The sequence below is a fragment of the Pogona vitticeps genome, chromosome 5, assembly GCF_051106095.1.
Source record: "Pogona vitticeps strain Pit_001003342236 chromosome 5, PviZW2.1, whole genome shotgun sequence".
Lineage (NCBI taxonomy): Eukaryota > Metazoa > Chordata > Lepidosauria > Squamata > Agamidae > Pogona > Pogona vitticeps.
The window spans coordinates 44,659,586-44,677,450 of NC_135787.1; the positions used below are offsets into that span (position 1 = coordinate 44,659,586).

General features: G+C 41.3%; 1 protein-coding gene across 3 annotated transcripts in view; it reads left to right on the plus strand.

Moving 5' to 3' along the window:
• Positions 1-17,865, plus strand: part of FHIP1A (FHF complex subunit HOOK interacting protein 1A) — a 129,599-nt gene that overhangs the window by 94,764 nt on the left and 16,970 nt on the right. For all 3 annotated transcript variants that reach the window (XM_078394775.1, XM_078394773.1, XM_078394774.1), the window contains exons 6-9: positions 82-249; positions 3,150-3,229; positions 5,020-5,207; positions 9,047-10,084. In XM_078394775.1, the coding sequence (XP_078250901.1) occupies positions 82-249; positions 3,150-3,229; positions 5,020-5,207; positions 9,047-10,084 (1,474 nt within the window). The remainder of the gene's footprint in view (positions 1-81; positions 250-3,149; positions 3,230-5,019; positions 5,208-9,046; positions 10,085-17,865) is intronic.

The following is a 17,865-nucleotide window of genomic DNA, read 5'->3' on the forward strand; positions in this document are numbered from 1 at the left end:
TAACTGTAGGGCAGGACATGGCCAACGTGTCCTATTACAAGCATAAGAGATAAGTTTGATATAGTCTGCAATCATTTTTAGGTGACTGTAGAAGAGGTAATGACTACAACAGCATACTTGGATCTCTTCTTGCGGAGTGTTTCAGAGCCTGCTTTACTCAAGATCTTCCTCCGGTTCATCCTGCTGCACCGCCATGAAAATGTGCACATCCTGGACACCCTCACAAGCCGCATAAACACTCCATTTCGGGTGAGATGAGAGCAGTAGAATTGCAGGCATCTTTTAATAGGGATTTGTTGTTACAGTATTGTGAAAGATGAGCATGTCATGATCATGGTTCTACTTAATATGAATCGTATTTCACTTCTTAATGAGCTTGCTTTCTTAGATCTCTTTGGGTTTAAAGGATGAAGTTTGTGACATTTTACTCATTGCCTAAAAACAAACAGAAGTCCTTGTCTTTAAGCTTACAATCTACACCTTTTATAGGTGTTTTTAATGGAGACATGAGACAGGGTCTTCTTGGAGGCTACTATAATGAGCTGGCCTTATAAGAGAGGCCACACTTGCTCCTTTCCTGTTACCCATCTCCTGGTAAGTAAATACCTTTTGAAAACTCTCTGGTTCCTGAGCAAGAACATCTGGTATCTAGTGACTGAGAGTGATGCTAAAGAGTTGCAAACACATAGATCCATTTAATATCATTAAAACTAATTAATGCATTTAAAAACACACTGCTCCAGGTGTTTACCACTAAGGTCTACGTCATATGCATACCCCACATCAGGTACTGAGATTTTGTAGTCTCGGAGCTATAACTGTGAGATGGAAAACAAAAACATGCTTTTTAATTATTAGATATTTAATATTTTCATTCGATATCATGTTCCTTTGACTAAACAGTTGGCTCACTACAGCAGAAGCAACAATAGAAATACAATAAAAATTAATTGTATGAAGAGTTAAAACAATAAATTTGCATTAATGCAAACAGCAATCAAATCGAGTGACTCGGCAGCAAAATCGGCTGCAGACGAATAAAATAGAATAGTAGTCCGGAGTGCTTTCCTTGTCCCTTAATGAAACTTCCCCTTCCCATTTTTTTTCTCAATGTTAAATGATAACAGAGGTAATGGGTCTTATAAATAGGATTTTTATAAATTGTTATTGACAAAGTCTTTTTAGATAGTTTGGAATAAACTATACAAACTTGTAAAGTAATATCCTTCCTCTCTGCAGAAAACAGCACAGTTATTGCATGCTCCCCCAAAAAGCAAGATTTATCTTCTTACTCTTCTGGTTTAGGTAAACTGAATATAGTGGTGCTCATTGCGGCAACAAAACCCTTACTTTGATACAATGCTATTATTTACAGTGATGTCACTCTGTATGATGTTTTGTAGTAATTATGTTATGTTATAAACCCCGCCAGATTGATTAGTTCCTTCATCATTGCAGCATGACATATTTCTCTGGTATTGAATGAGCTGGCAAGATCCCTTCTGAAAATAATTGTAGCATGCTAACTATGTCACAGAAATAGTTAATGTAATAGCGGCTTCCACTTGCAATTGGGTTAATCTCAGGAAGAAAGCAAGAACACCTGCTTCAGCAAGTCACCCCCCTTCCCCTGATCCCCTCTGGGACTGGCACTTACTCTCTATTAGAAAGGATGTAGGAGGCATTTGTGCATATGTGAAATGCAGAGTAGCATATGGATGGGAGTACAGGCAAAGGCAGATGATCAGTATGTGCATTAAATTTGTGTATTAAGGCTGAGATCTTGGGCCAAATAAATATTTTCAAGTAGGAAGTGCATGCGTTTACAAATACAGTACTTGCTACTACAACTATCACTCCAAAACAGATTAACTCTGAAAACTCCCAAACAGCTTCAGTAGCTAACAATTTGCCAATGTTGTCTCTGCTGAACCATAATTATTTGTTCCAGAGATGGGGGGGGGTACATATTGTGAGGAATTCTCCAGCCACGAGCAACTTGGGAGCTCTGCCAAGATGCATCAGTGATGTCGAATGTGTTCCCTGCTGTATAATGTAGCCAAGGATAAAAACCAGCACCATAGATTTCAGCATACTACACCAGCACAAAATCCCTACACAGTATTATTACGGGGAAATTTTGTTGTAGAATAAAATGCATGAATGCTTCTGCTTGCTCTTCCTTTTGTCTCATGGAATGTTTGCTGTCATTTCAATCAAATAAGTAAACTACCTGATTGTTAAAATTAATGGAGTTTTTCTCTAATTTCATATTTCTCTGAACTCTGTGTTCATGCTTCTGATCACTTTGCTTCTTCAACTGATGACAGCATCAGAGCAAGAACTAATATTCTGTAGAATTTTGTGTGGTGTCCTGTTGATGAGCAAGATTTCTGGCTGAATTTTAATTAAATGCCAGCTTTCGTTCCAAACTTCTGTAAATGCCAGAAGCTTTTCTTGTTTACCCTTGAAAGGATGGCTTTCTATGTAATTTTGAGCTAGCACTCTAGGCAAAGCACCTACTGCTGACCTTATCATTGGACAGAGTGGCACAACCGTTTCAAGTGGCAGATGCTGGGGGAGCACTTTGGGTGGACCCCTAAGATCCAGTCAGTGTATTTGAGTGCTATATCCCCTGGTATAGCAAGAGAGAGCTGCATGTGTCACGTTGTCTGTTCTGTGCTCTGAGAATTAGGTTGCTGTCCTTGGAGGCAGCCCTGTGAGACTGCTGTTGAATGGAAATTGAACTTCTTGGCTGTGTACCTTTCTGCACAGGAGGGAAGGTACCATCTGTGGAATTCTGCACCTATTTGGCTATAGAACAAATCTGTAGGAGGAAATAATCCATACAGTGTGGGTGTGAAGTAGGGTAAATTACATTTCACTTTCTCTCCTATTAGAGTAACTGGAAATCTTGCTTTCTTTTGCTGCTTAAAATATTTCTGTATAAATGACAATACATTTATGCTTACCATTAATTGTGATAACCAAATTCTTCAGGAATTTTGCCTAAATGAAATAAAATGTGAATCTAGTTTCTCTCAGAAGTACCACAGTCAAACTCTGTGCTACTCTGCATTGCAAAATTAATTTTTATCTCCAGAGAAAACGGCAAGCTATAGATTCTCTCTGTGTTTATCTTCTCCTAGCTCTGTGTGGTGTCTTTGGCATTGTTCAGAACACTTATCAGCTTGCATTGTGAAGATGTGATGCTACAACTAGTTTTAAGGTAAACCCAAACTCCCTCTCTCTCAAAATACTGCAGTCTAGATTCCTTACCATTTATTAGTATTCTGCAACTGCTTCCTAGATGTTGTCATTGTCTTCACACTTGTAAGTGGTAGAGGGGAGGGAAATGCCTTTTGTTTGCTGCAATGGGTGGAGATCAACATATTTCTGTTAGTATGTACACACATCTGGAAAACTACTGTCAATCTCAAATGTCTGGAGACGAGCAAGAAAAAAAAAGAAAATTGTGTTTAAAAATCATAGGTCATTTAGAAGGATTAAAGTAGGTTTCTCATAAACATAGTAAATGGAAGGATTTGCATTCATTCAGACTGAATTAGCAGAGACTCTTCTGCATACAGAGTGATGTCCCTTGTTTCTCAAAAATATGGAGAGGGAAGCTGGGTATATATTCCATTTAAGCTTTGTGGGTCTGCTCTCCACAACATCTCACAATGATAACCTTTTAGTGATAGCTATTATGGAGTAACAAAACAAATTTCATGTTCATAACTTTCAACAGCTCTTTCTACATCTTGAGATATATGTATTGGCTAATTAATGACCAGTTATAACTTCATTGCTGGAAAATACTATGCTGTTCACTTATTTTATTTTTTAAGTAGCTCAATTATGCAACATGCATTGAATGTTCCTGCACTTACTAATTGTCAGATTGCTTTCTTGTGACATATTCCTGTGACTAAACTTTTTCATTAAACAACTTTATTTCTCTGTTAAACCAAAAAACCCACAAACCATCTGATGATTGAATAAAGATGTATTAGCATTGTTCAAAACACTGGCCTAACAACTGAGTCACTCAGTCTTTTTTGTAGCTTCATGATGTGAGTGGAAGACTGTAACTAGGTAGGAGAGAGCATATAGCTTCAAGCTTTACATATACAGTAGAAGGTTTCAAGTTCCTGGAATATCCCAGTATGTCTGGGAAACAGCTTCATCTGAAATCTTGGAGAATCACACTGTTTGTATGTCTGCACCGTAGACTGTCCTTTTTGAGAAAGAGAATTGCATTATTCCCTGGCTAATCTGGGAACTACATCTCAGTGATGGCTGAGGTAAAACTAAGTGGCCAAACCTACCATTATCTTTTCCCTTTTCTGTTTTCAGATAGGGTGAATCAGCCCAGTAGCTGCCTTGAAGAGGGTAAATGCGTCTTAGTCTGGTGTCCTAGCTGTAACCATTCTATCTTTGGTGACCCTGCTAGGATTCCAGGCTCATAATGGCGTCTGGCTTCCTGATGGCATTGCTCTCAGTTTCACTGACACACTCAAACTCTTTCACCACATTAAGATGTGCTTCCAAGAAATGGAGACATAGGCTAGCTATACTGTTAAAAAACCCAAAAACTCAACTTCAGAGTTCCATGTAAGGAGTGAGTAAAGGCCAGAGCAGGGGTAGGCAGACTTCATACCTACAGGATCTGCTTTGATTTTCATTAGGACCTGACGTTCAAGAACCAGAGCAAAAATGGATTGGGGATCATACTTTTATAATTTCTGTAATAAGACTGCCTTTGAGCATGTATTTAACTTAGGAATGTATTTCCAGTGCTAAAATTGAGCTCAAAGCTGACATGCACATATTTGTTTTTTTGGTTGTATATCCCACATCATCTTGGCTTTCTTCCATACAGCTAGCTGTCTGGTCTAGAAAAAATCAGATCCATACGTACTCTTTCTTCTTCTTCCCCTGCCTTGGCTTAGACAGCTTCCTTCTTACTCTTAAAGTACTAGTTTAGTTTGTTAATGGAAAGCTCTGTTGTTCTAGGTACTTGATACCTTGCAATCACATCATGTTCAGTCAGAGATGGGCTGTGAGAGAAAAAGACTGGTATTCTGTATCTGCTGCTAGATTGCTTGCTTTGACTCCAGTCTGCTGTTCCAGTGGGATCACGTTGACTTTTGAAAGACAAGAAAAAGATCATATTCTTTGGAAAAAGAACACACCTGGGGAAGGTAAAATCTCTTTTGTAAAGCAACTGGCCATATGATAACTTGCATCTTTTTTTCTTCTTTGCTACTTCATATTGTTATGGACTGTGCATATGATTTGAGCTCACGATTATAATTCCCTGGTCACTGGCATAGGTAACAGTTAGTTAAAATTGTATTTTATTTAGAGGTTAGTGAAAATGCTTCCTTATAGGCCAAACGTTTTGTATGGTTTTTGGATAGATATGAGAAACTGACTGAAAGGTTATGACATCGAGCAATTCCAGTAAGCAAAAACTTCAGCGCCACATTTCTAAGTTCTGGTCTTTCCTCTACCTGAATTGTATTTTATCAGATTCTCCAGGGTTTACTGTAGAGCAATACTGGACTGAAAAGTGAAGTATTGCTGTAGAGTACTATTAGGTACTATGTAGTATCAAGAATTTATACTACACTGAGTCCAAGAACACCATGCAAAGAAGTAAGATGGCTGTCGGAACACTTTCATATGTGCACATGCTAGAATTTATGCAGAATTTCCGCAGTACTGTGATAGTAAGATACTATTTTGGTTGAAGCCTTTAGGTTTCTGCTTGCACAGCAAGCTTGCAGAAGCTTTGATGCAAGTAGGAAATCATCTTTAAAGTTATTTATATTTTTTTCCCTTTTTCACACGGAGCATTAGAGCATGATGTAAACAGAACTTCCCCAACAGAAAGAAACTTTTTCCATGTATAAAGGCATATTTTTTATTTTAACACATTTACCCTTCCCAGAGAGCTTACACAATAGCACTGGCATGTTGTTTTTAAGTACTGCTAAAGTCTAACAATCTCTTTTGGCACCTTTTTTTCCCAATAATGTAGAAAGGGTGCACTAGTTTGATTTCTGTTTTCATACATTTGTGTTGGCTATGGAGTCTATTTTTTTCATACTCTGGAATAGGCTACTTCTGGATGTGTGGCCAGTGCCAACATTGCAGCATTTGGTACCAGCTCAAAGTTTCCTTGTTTGCCAAGATACTATAATTGCCTGATTCTGTCCATTTTTATTATATCTGGTCCTTTCCCTTCCTTTTTCCTTTCTTTTTTGTTTTGAATACTTAATTTTAGAATTTTTATTAATATTTTTCCAGCTTTGTGCCATTTGCTTTTTATAGAAAAGCTCTGGAAAAAAATTAAATAAATATGTATTTGCAAAGGCTTTCACGGCCGGGATCTAATGGGGGTTGTGGGTTTTTTGGGCTCTTTGGCCATGTTCTGAAGGTTGTTCTTCCTAATGTTTTGCCAGTCTGATGCATTGTCTCGAAGACCAGAGGACTAACAAACAGATGGGGGAAAGTGTACTGTTCCAACTACACCAGAGCACAGAGTGCTGTCCTCTGAAGATGCCGGCCACAGAGACTGGCGAAACGTTAGGAAGAACAACCTTCAGAACATGGCCAAAGAGCCCGAAAAACCCACAACAACCATTAAATAAATACTTTATCCATTCTTTTAACAATATCTGGACTTGTCCCTGGTATCTGTAAGAATGAATTTTGAGGACATTTAACTATTTACCTCACTGGAGCTTTCTCACCAGGGCCACATAGCCACATCCCTCTGGTCTTCCTCATTCCAAACACAATGCATTTGTTTATGAAGCCTGACAAGCAGGTCGTCCCATTTTTGCTTTGGGCAGTCAGGCTCTTATGTCCCATGGGATATACTCATTCTTTGGATCCATCTGTTGTCTCTTAGATGTGCTATGTGGCAGGTCCATTTCCACTTCATCTATGGGACATAGATGGCTTGGATGAAATCTGTTTCCACTCTGATTGTAGCATTATGTATGTGATTATGGAGGCTCACTCCACACACCCTTCTTTGGGTAGCTCTCTGATTAATAGAGAGAGATGCTTTCTGCCTTTTGAGCAATGATCCAGCACTCAGCACAGTAACTCGAAGCTGGCAGGATTGCAGAATCCAGTAGCTCTGTATTTTTACAGGCTGGACAATGTGTTGGAAGCTGGACAAGGCTGTTTCCCCTGTTCTCATGCTAGCATTTAGAAGCAAAATCCATCCATCCATATGCATGTACATACACATGCATGCACACATGCACACACACAGTAAAGTTCCTATTTATTTTACTCTTTAACAAACACACAGAATGTTTGTCTGCTTTGTGTCTCTTTATAGATAGCTAGAAGTTTTTTTTAAAAAAAGGGGGGGAACCTGCTTGAAGAATGAATATATGTGTGCCCATGATGCAAGTAGAAGGATATAAAAAGTTGTTTTTAAAAGGTTTATTTTTTTCATCAGAAGAAAGAAGAGAGTTTAAAGAAAAGGCAGACAGGTCAAGTGTGGGTTTTATGTAGAGAAACCCAAGTACAAATCCATTTCTGCAATTCATCTCTCCGGGTAGCCTTGGGCAAATGCTTCTATTTTAACCTAACCTACCTTACTAACCTGGCAGTAGACAAAGATTTTAAAAATTATATACTTTTGTCTCCCATGAGCTCTAGAGACAGGATATGAAATATAGACAAAAAGCAAATAAATCTGTTTTGGGGGCTCAACAAAAGTGCAGTTGTTTTCTTATAGAAAGAAGTGTCCTCTATGTAAACTAACAAAACTTAAGCTATGTTTCCAAAACTTTTGTATTTTTTTCCTTCAAGGGCATCATAAATATCTCAGGATATCTTGGTCATAGGTCAGCTGAACAAATTTATTGGGAATTTGATGGAAATTGCCTTCCTAGCGACCATGGCATGATCTTTAACTCCTCATTGTTTCTGTGTTTATGGCTATCAGTTCAGTCAACTGGAGGTAGTACTGAATACCAATGAAAAAATATACCTTTATATGGTGAAAGATATGCCACTAAACGTCTTGTTTAAGGTACCCTATAGGGCCATATATTACAGAGCAACACATAAAAATAAAGGACATTGTGCACTTCAGAGAAACAGGTTTTCCCTTCTCTGCACAGAGGGGATGGGCAACAAGAAAAAGAGGTAGAGGTGGAAACAAAAGAGGAAGTGGAGAGAGAATGTCTGTTTTACTTCTTCTTTTCCTTCTTTTCCTTGACAGCTCAGTGCTGTTTCACTTAGTAAAAGCAAATATAGTGATTAGAATTGGGCAAAAAACAGAAGACCAACTACCCATGAACCATTGTGAACACCTGGAAAAACAAACTGGTTTGTAGTTATTTTTTCTGGTTCTTGCCTGGATGGGGGACTTACCGCTTCTGCTTCCTCTGCTACCTGCCTGCCGCCTCCCCACTGCTCTGTTGCCTCCATTCCTGGTCTTACCACCACTGTCGCCTCCTCTGCCACTGCCACCATCTTCAGAAACAAGTGGACCCATCCAGAAGCTGGGCTCACTGTCTTGTGCATGTGGCTGCCTATCAGCTGATAGGTGAGTGCATGCCCGGAGATAGTGGCTTGGCTCCTGGAAGGGGAGCCAGGCCCTTTGTCTCTGAAGGTGGTGGTAGTAGTGGTAGGACCAGGTAGGAAGGCTGTGGGGGCAGCAGGAAGGGAGTGGGCAGGCAAAATGAAGCACCAAGTGGAAAAAAAAGTTCAGCACTTAATTTTGCTTCAGCAGAACAGGTTCCACAAACTTGTTGTTTGGTTTGTGCTCAATTCTAATAGGGATATATCACTTACCAGTAACATTTAGCAAATAGGAAGTGTCTAGCCTACAGAGTCTAGGTGGTTATCACTATTCTTTCTGTGGCCTAAGCAAACAGTTAATCATTGCTTATTAAATTTATTTCCTGTTTGTATCACTCTGCATTAATGTGATATAAGATGTAAGTAACCTTTGCTAAAGTAAAGACACACTCTTCACTGTGATGCTTTTGGCATTCCGTTTCAGATTCCTTGGAAGAGTCTTCCAGTGGGAGCATTGCAAACTCCACCTGTATTGTAGAATATGGCAAAACTGTTGATATTAGTTACCTGCAGTATCTCTGCGATGCACAGACTCTCATACTCCACTGTATGAACGATTGTGAGGTTTGGTCTGCTCCATATGATGGTGAAAACCCTGATCCATCTATGTTTATACAAACTCTGGCCGAGGAGGATGGTAAAAACCTAGACCAACCAATTTTCCGACTCCAGTACAAAACTCCTAGTAACTGTAGTTCTTCTCAGGTGACATCCTTTGGGGAAAAGAGCCAACTTGAACTGGAATGGGATGATAGCTATGACACAGGGATCTCTCCTGGATCTGATATGGGTTCACCTCGACATGATGATGATTCACAGAATGGAGATTCACAACCTCCTGCACAACCACCAAAGCACATTCAAGAAATGAAGAAAAATGCAATAATGTTGATCAAAGGGTCATATATAGAGGAATCAGACTTTCAGGATGATGTTATGGTTTATAGGTTATGTGCCCAAAAGGATACACAGGAATCAGACATCTTAAAGGAGAAAGCTTTAATAGCAGAATCCCAAAATACAGACAGTCTCCAAGTGCTTCCGACTAATGGTCCCCTTAAAAGCTCACAGCTGGAGTGCGATGTGAAATATTCAAAGTTAACAGAAAAAACAACAGCTGAAGTCCATGACAGCATTTTCAGAACAGCCCCTCAACCTGAAATAGAACCAGCGTTATGTTCCTCAGAGGTGGATCACAATGTTAATGGGAGATTGCTGAGCCCGGAGAATGAGGATTTTATTTCTCAATGTGATAACATCATTAAAGAATTGGATTCTAACTCTACAGGATTAGTAGAACTTAAACTGCTTATCCCTGATGCTGTCTCCCCAGTGGAAGAAGAAGAGGACTTTGAAAATTTTTCAGCTGATACACCGTCAGCAGAAAGCATGCCTTCACCCTTTGGAACAAAAGATGCATGGTCTGGCAATTCTACAAGAATCCAAAACATCCCATTTACAGGTTGGGTTTTCAAATTATTTAAATGCATTAACCTATTTTAAATAAAAAATAATGAAAGTTCTGCATTGAGGAAGGGGGTATATGAAAAATAAACAAAAATCCAACAACAAAGCTGTGCATTTGATGTCAAATAGAAGTTGCAGGTGTCCTACTTTCTCCTCTTTTGTTTTTTTTTCCCATTTGGACCACTAGATGGCAGCTGTGTTGCCCTTATATTCCACTGCCCCTGTTTTGCTGCTCATGGAGGCACCCTGTTCACAAATGTGAAAGGGCTCTAGCATTGCTGCATTGTAGTTCGGTTTGGTTTCAGTGTCCTGCTTACCTTTCTGCTTGCTGTGCTGTCATGTGAGCATGCTGTATTTCCCTTGGTTAACATTGCTGCATGTTCTCTGTGTGACTCTTAAAACCTATTTTGTTCTGAATGCCTCTGCTTGGTACAGCTGGGCTAGAAAGTCAAAGTATGTGCTCCATGATGACAGAAAAAGCAAACCTGAAGCAATTTTCCAATTTGTATGCTGTGCTAATTTAAAATCATATTAAATAATCAGTTTTCTGCTCTTGTAAGGAACCGCATAACAGAGAAATTAACCAAGGAAAACATAGGGGAAGAAGAGGATATGAAATAAAACCACATACTTGATAGTTCCATCCATCATTTCAGTTGGGCGATATAATTGAATAAGCGTTTTGCTATCAGACTTATTAATCTGTTCTAGAAATTATTTCCCTTCCAGTAGTGCCAGCTGTCTGGCGAGCACAAAAATATAATTAGCTTAAAAAGAAAGCTTCATGCAGTCATTGGATTTCTCTTGCTTGAAAGGCCATAGACTTTGGCTTCTGAACAACAGCAATTGATGATAGATTTGGTAAGCCAAGATCTACACAGGTCTATTGGCTGTAGCCAAATTAAGAAAGACTGATGTTTCAAATGACCAAAATATGAACACATCTCCATCCCTTTCAAGTGTCCCTTAACTCTTGTTATAGCACTAGCATGAACGTGTTTCTTGGTTTAAACGTAAAGGCTGTTCTCTCTCTAGCTTCTTTTTCACAAGCTTAAAGTTGTGTTAAGTCTTTTGAAAGGTTCTGGGTATGGCATTGATCCAAATAAAGTTTCAAGTAGAAATCTCTGCAACTCCATTTTTCCAAATATTCTTCTTTTGTGCAGTATCTAGACTCCTGTTTGTCATATGAAATGCTCTCTCTGTATGTTCCTCTTGCCACCTTTGTGGCTGCAGTCACATTCATTAGGGCGTTCATTTGTTTTTACCTTATTGTATGGCATTAAAATAAAATTTCCCTAACAAGAAAGGACCAGATTCTTTTCTTCCCAAAGGAGAGTATGGAAATGAAATAATTCTTTTGTGTGGCATTAATCCCTTATGTTTGTTGAGAAACAGAGCCTCTGTGACTTCTGATAATTTATGTGATACAAGCTTCAGCTCATTCATCCCCTGACAAGGACACAATCAGTATTTCAGTAATGGGAGTGTAATGTGACAAATAAAACTTTTATTATGAATAGGACCCCAATTAGTTTTATGTCTGTGCCTACATGGTGAGTTTTGTATAACATCATTAATTTTGGTCTAATTAGTTCCTGCTACTCCTCTTGCAAAGCTTGTAAACCTCTACATGTCACCTGAGATTTTTTATCTAACAAGGCGCTTGAAGCTAGCGTAGTAATGGTGGGGCCATTTATATGTATTTGAGTGAAGTTTTCTGCAGCAAGAATCCTTCAACAATTTTGTATGTATTTCCAATATAGTGTAACATTCAATATCTATTGTCCCTGTACTCCTTAGTTTCTCGTACTGCTGTTTGCTCGCAGATTCCATTAACAATAAAGGCCACCATTGTATTTATTTAAAAAGTATGGTGCAGGAGGACATAGAAGGTCCTTTTATGAGAATGTAAAACAGCAGTAACAGCTGGAAGATGGTGCCCTAGGAGAAGTCAGTGAAGTTCTAGGAAAAAGGGTAGCATTAATCCCACTACTAGACTGACTGACTGTTTGGTGATAGGCATTGTGCATTGAAAATGGCTGTTTTCAAGGAGGGGCTAATATGTGATACCAATATCATTTTTTTTTGCTTTGCACACATTAAAAGGCCTTTGTAATCACTGATGAGGAGACTAGAGGAAAAGTGTGGGTAGCAGTTATGCTAGTGGTAGTTATGCTGTCGGGTGAGGCGTAAGACCTCTATGTCAAGAGCAGAGGTGGGCAAAAGGCAGCCCATCAGATGTTGACAGACTGCAGTTTCTGTCAAGTTTTAGTGGTTCAGCTAATACTGAATGCTGAGAATTGTGGTCCCACAATATCAGAGGGCCTGGACTATGCCCAGGTCTGGTGTAGAACAGTGTTGCGTCAGTGGGCACGCACACACACACTTGTGACTCTAATTTTTTTAAAAACCCAGGTGCAGGTAGCAGTTGTGTTGCTTCCTTTAGCGACGTTACAGAATATCCTTTCTTGCCTCCTGTTTGACAATAAGCACTTCTTTAAGTAGCATACAATATTCGCATCTGATGAAGACTCAGGTTTTACACTCCAATTCTTCTCCAGCTCAGATGTTAATCTGTAAAAATAAGTTTCTCTTCTTGTCCTTTGCTCTCACTCCTTTCTTGGGCTGGCATGATAGTGTGACAAACCCAGACCTACTGGGATCTGCCACACAGGTTACACTAAGCTGCCACCAACCATTCCCTGTAAGAAGTCACACAGACCAGGGATGGATTTTTAAACAATAAAAAGAATAAGGTTTATTCAAATACACACAGGGAAAAATAAACAATCAGGTGAATAGGATAAAGTAACGTGGCTTAGATTCACTCAGACATACATACATTTTGGTTCACCCAGAACCTTAACTTAAAGCACAGACCCTGAACCTATCAGTTCTGGCTAACCAACAGACACCTGAACCTATCAGGTTGGTACTCTGACACACAGTAGTACCCTGTCTGACACACAGACTCCCACACCAACTCCTTCTTCCCAGCTGCTGCTTCGTCTGCTTGGCTTCTCCACACACGCATCACATATTTATACAGTACAGCCCCTCCTCCTGATGTCCCGCCTTCCACTCCCCATAGGATGGAACTTTCCCTCCAAACCCATGACAGACAGGTAACATCAGTGCTGTATGTAACACCTCCCCTCTTTAAAAGTTGTTTTGTAGGGGGAAAGCTAAGGTGCTTTTCACCAAAAAACAACCTGTATAAAATACACAAAAACAGTTATACATACCATATTATACTTACTCATACTTACACTCCAAGTTAACCATAGCAAATATGCATTTAAACATTTTACCATATACAGTACATCAATTTACCTTTATTAATACAAACCAAATTCAAAACCAGGTACATTTTACTTTTTATCAGCATTATATACACATAGTCCATGTTCTTTCGCCGTCTTCATTCTTCAGGTCTTCTTGATAAGGCGTCAGCAACACAGTTCACTGACCCTCTGACCACCTTCACTTCAAAGTCATAGTCCTGTAGGTTTAAAGCCCACCTCATAAGTTTGCTATTGTGGGTTCTCATTGTCTTTAACCATTGCAATGGTGAATGGTCAGTACACAGAATAAAATGTCTTCCCCAGATGTAAGGCTTGGCCTTCTGGATCGCGTAGACTATGGCCAAACACTCCTTCTCCACGGTTGCCAAATGTCTCTCACCTTTTTGAAGTTTCCTACTCAGGTAGGACACTGGATGTTGGTCACCATTCTCATCCTCCTGGCACAGAACTGCTCCTACCCCGCTGTTAGACGCATCGGTGTAGATGATGAACTCCCGGTCGAAGTCTGGAGCACGCAGGACTGGATAGTTGATTAACGCCTCCTTCAACCTCTGGAACGCCGCCTCACAGTCGCTGGTCCACGGGATGCGGTCATCAGCCTTCTTCCTCGTCAGATCGGTCAGCGGAGCCGCAATCTCGCTAAACCTCGGGATGAACTTTCTGTAGTAGCCCACCAACCCAAGAAATGATTTGACTTTTTTCTTGGTGTTGGGTCTAGGCCAATCACGAACAGCTTCTATTTTGGCCTCCAGGGGTTTTATCACTCCTCCCCCTACCATGTGACCCAAGTATTTTATTTCTGGGCTACCCAGCTGACACTTGCTGGCCTTTACTGTTAGCCCTGCTGCACTTAACCTCTGCAGCACTAACTCCAGGTGTATCAGGTGATCTTCCCAGGTATTACTGAAGATCCCTATGTCGTCAATGTAGGCCACTGTAAAGTCACTGAGCCCTGCCAAGGTCTGGTCCATCAGCCTTTGAAATGTGGCTGGTGCATTTCTGAGACCAAAGCTCAGGACTCGAAACTCATAGAGACCAAAAGGGCTGCAAAAAGCAGTCTTTTCTTGATCCCTGGGATCAATTCTTAATTGCCAATATCCCTTTACCAGGTCCAATGATGAGATGAACCGACAACCCCCTATGGTTTCAATCAGGTTGTCTAGCCTGGGCATTGGGTAGGCATCAGGAGTGGTTACACGGTTTAATTTCCTGTAATCGACACAAAACCTAATGCTCCCATCAGGCTTGTCCACAAGGACTATCGGAGAGGACCAAGGACTAGAAGAGGGGACGATTATGTTCTCCCTCAGCATCTCGTCCAGCTCCTTCCGCACCTTGTCCCTATAGGGTCCCGTTACTCGGTATGGGGATACTGCCTGCGGGGGTGCATCCCCTGTGTGGATCCGATGCATCACTCCCTTCACTATCCCCGGCTTGTTGGAAAACACCTGTTGATATTTACTAAGCAGCATTTTTAGTTCTTGCTGCTGGTCTTGGGTGAGTGCAGGACTGATCTTTACCTCCTCTGGGTTGTATTTTACTTCCCCTCTACCCTCCCAGAAGGGTAATTCAGCTTCCTCACTCTCAGCTGCTTTTATCGCGAATAAAACCCTCTGTTCCCCTCTGTAGTAGGGTTTTAGGGCATTCACATGAACCACCCTCCTTGCTTGGTTCTCCTCCTGCTCTATTAGGTAGTTCAGGTCTGACATCTTGGAAATGACCCTATATGGTCCTGCCCATTTGAGCTGCAGTTTATTCTCTCTGCAGGGCCTAAGCCAAAGCACTTCCTCCCCTGGGTCAAAGTGCCTCTCTCTAGCTTTGTGGTCATACCATGTTTTCTGTCTGATCTTCTGAGCTTGCAGATTTTCTGCTGCCAGCTCTAGATTTCTCCTTAGGTCATTCATCAAGGTGTCTATGTATGTCACAACGTCTTGTGGGTCATCCTGGGTGATCTGCTCCCAATTTTGCTTGATCAAATCAAGGGGCCCTTTCACCCTTCTTCCAAATAAAAGTTCAAATGGACTGAACCCGGTACTGGCTTGTGGCACTGATCGATAAGCAAACAAAAGGGATTGCAGCTTCTGGTCCCAATTGTTTGGATTCTCTGCCAAGTAAGCCCTAATCATGCGCATTAGAGTCCCATTGAACTTCTCAGTTAATCCATTACTTTCAGGATGATAAGCAGTGGTTTCCTTGTGCTTTATTCCACAGATTTGCCATAAGCGTTTCATGAGCTTTGATGTGAACGATGCGCCCAAATCTGTGATTATCTCTGAGGCAAATCCCATCCTGGACATATACCCCACCAAAGCATCGGCCACTGTGTTAGTTTCAATGTTAGCCAAGGGTATGGCTTCAGGATACCTTGTGGCATGGTCCACAATTGTTAGAATGAACCTGTTCCCCCTCTTTGTGGCCTTGGGCAAAGGTCCCACAATATCCACCCCTATGCATTTAAACGGAGTGTCAATCACAGGCAAAGGGCACAACTTTGCTTTGGTCCTGTCGCGGTTATTCCCCTGCCTTTGACACACATCACATTGTTTACAGAACTCCCTGATCTGCTTCCCTATGTCAGGCCAGTAGAAATTCTGTGTGATTCTCTGCTGTGTTTTGTTCACCCCTAGGTGTGCAGCAAACATGTCAGAGTGCCCCCTTTGTAAGATCATGGGGCGATACTTTTCAGGTACCACCAGCTGACTTCTGATCCCATCTCCCCCTTTTGAGATATTCCTCAGGGTTTCTCTATATAAAATCCCCTTTTTCTCCAGAAATCTCACTGGGGTTTCAGGTGTTAGCTGGGCGTCAGTCACCTGTTCAAAACACTTTTGGAGAGTGGCGTCTGCCTTTTGCTCCTGTCCAAATCTGCTGTCTGTGGTTAAGGTTTCCACCACAGCTTCTGAACTCCCCTCTGCTTCCGTCTCTGGCTCATCATTACCCCCCTGAACTGTCCCTGTGGTGGCTTGTGAGCGTGTAATCACTAGCACCCGTTTCACATGTTCAGCCAGGTCATTTCCCACGAGCACGGCTGCTGGCAGAGTTGATGAAATCGCTATCCGCCAATCTCCCCTCCAGCCTTGAAAGTTGACAGGTACCTCTGCTACTGGCAGAGAGATTACCTGCCCCTCAATACCTGCCACCTTTATGCTCTCATTTGGGATTATAAACTCCCTAGGGATGATATCTGGATGGCACAGGGTTACCTGGGAACAAGTGTCCCGCAGCCCGCTATACTGACGGTCAAGTATTCCTACTTCCACCCCGGCTGTCTCAAACAACTGAGAATCTGTTTTTACCAGCAAGCAGCGCTTCACCTCTATAAGAGGACCATTTTCCTCAGCCTGATCAGCAGAGGTAGCTGTTCCAGACTGAGTAGTCATGGCAACAGGCTCCCTCAGTGACCCTGAGCCTTGCTCTTTCTGGACACAGAACACAGCTTTTGGCTTGGTCCCACTAGACTCTTGAGGCACCATTCCTTTTAGCTGCTTTAATTTCTCACAATCTGAGATTAGATGACCCTTTCCCTGACAGAAATAACATTTTCTGGTGTATTTTGATTCTCTCTCATCTTGTTTTGGTTTTCCCTCCAAAATCTGAGGTCTTAGTTTCATGTCTGAGGGCTTCCCTTCACCATGGGCCCCTCCCCCTTGCTGGCTTTTCCCTGGTCCCTGAGAGTACTTGCTGTAGGCTTCTTTGGGTTTACCCACAGATTTCCCCTCACCCAAGGGCTTTCTTATTTGGGAAATAAAATCCGCGATCTCTGCGGCTTCCCCCACAGATTTTGGTTTCCTTTCCCTCACCTGGAATTTCAATTCCCCATGCAGGACTGAATAGAACTGTTCCAGTGCTATCAAATCTTTAAGCTGCTCATAGGTCTCTGTTCCTTCCTGAGATAGCCATTTCTCAAGCAGCCTCACCAATTGGGCCCCCACTTGGGTAAAAGTCTGTTCTGGTTTTTTGGTGAGGGACCTGAATCTTTGTCTCAGCTGCTCTGCATTTATCCCATGTCTGGCAAACACCAGTTTTTTAAACTCTGCAAAATCTTTCATCAGTTCCTCAGGCATCTCGGCATAGACCTCAGCCAGGCTACCACTGATTAAAGATCGCATGATGGTCATCTTCTCAGTTTCCCTCACTGAGAAGTCCACAAACGCTCTTTCCACTAAGGAAAAGAACACCTCGGGACAATCTCCCTTGTGGTACACAGGGAATTTCTTCAGGTCAGCCTTAGACAGTTGGCCTCCCTCAGAATCCCTATTATTATTATTGTTCTGGTTCATCAGTTCCAGTTTTCTTAATTCAAACGCCATTCTCTCTCTCTCCAATCTTTCTTCCCTCTCCATTCTCTCTCTCTCTCTCTCTAATTCAAATTGCCGCTGTTTCTCTCTTTCCCTTTCCTCCATTTCCCTCACCCTCAGTTCATGTTGTTGGGCTATGAGTATTTTTCTAAGTTCTGGGTTCTGCTCTCCTG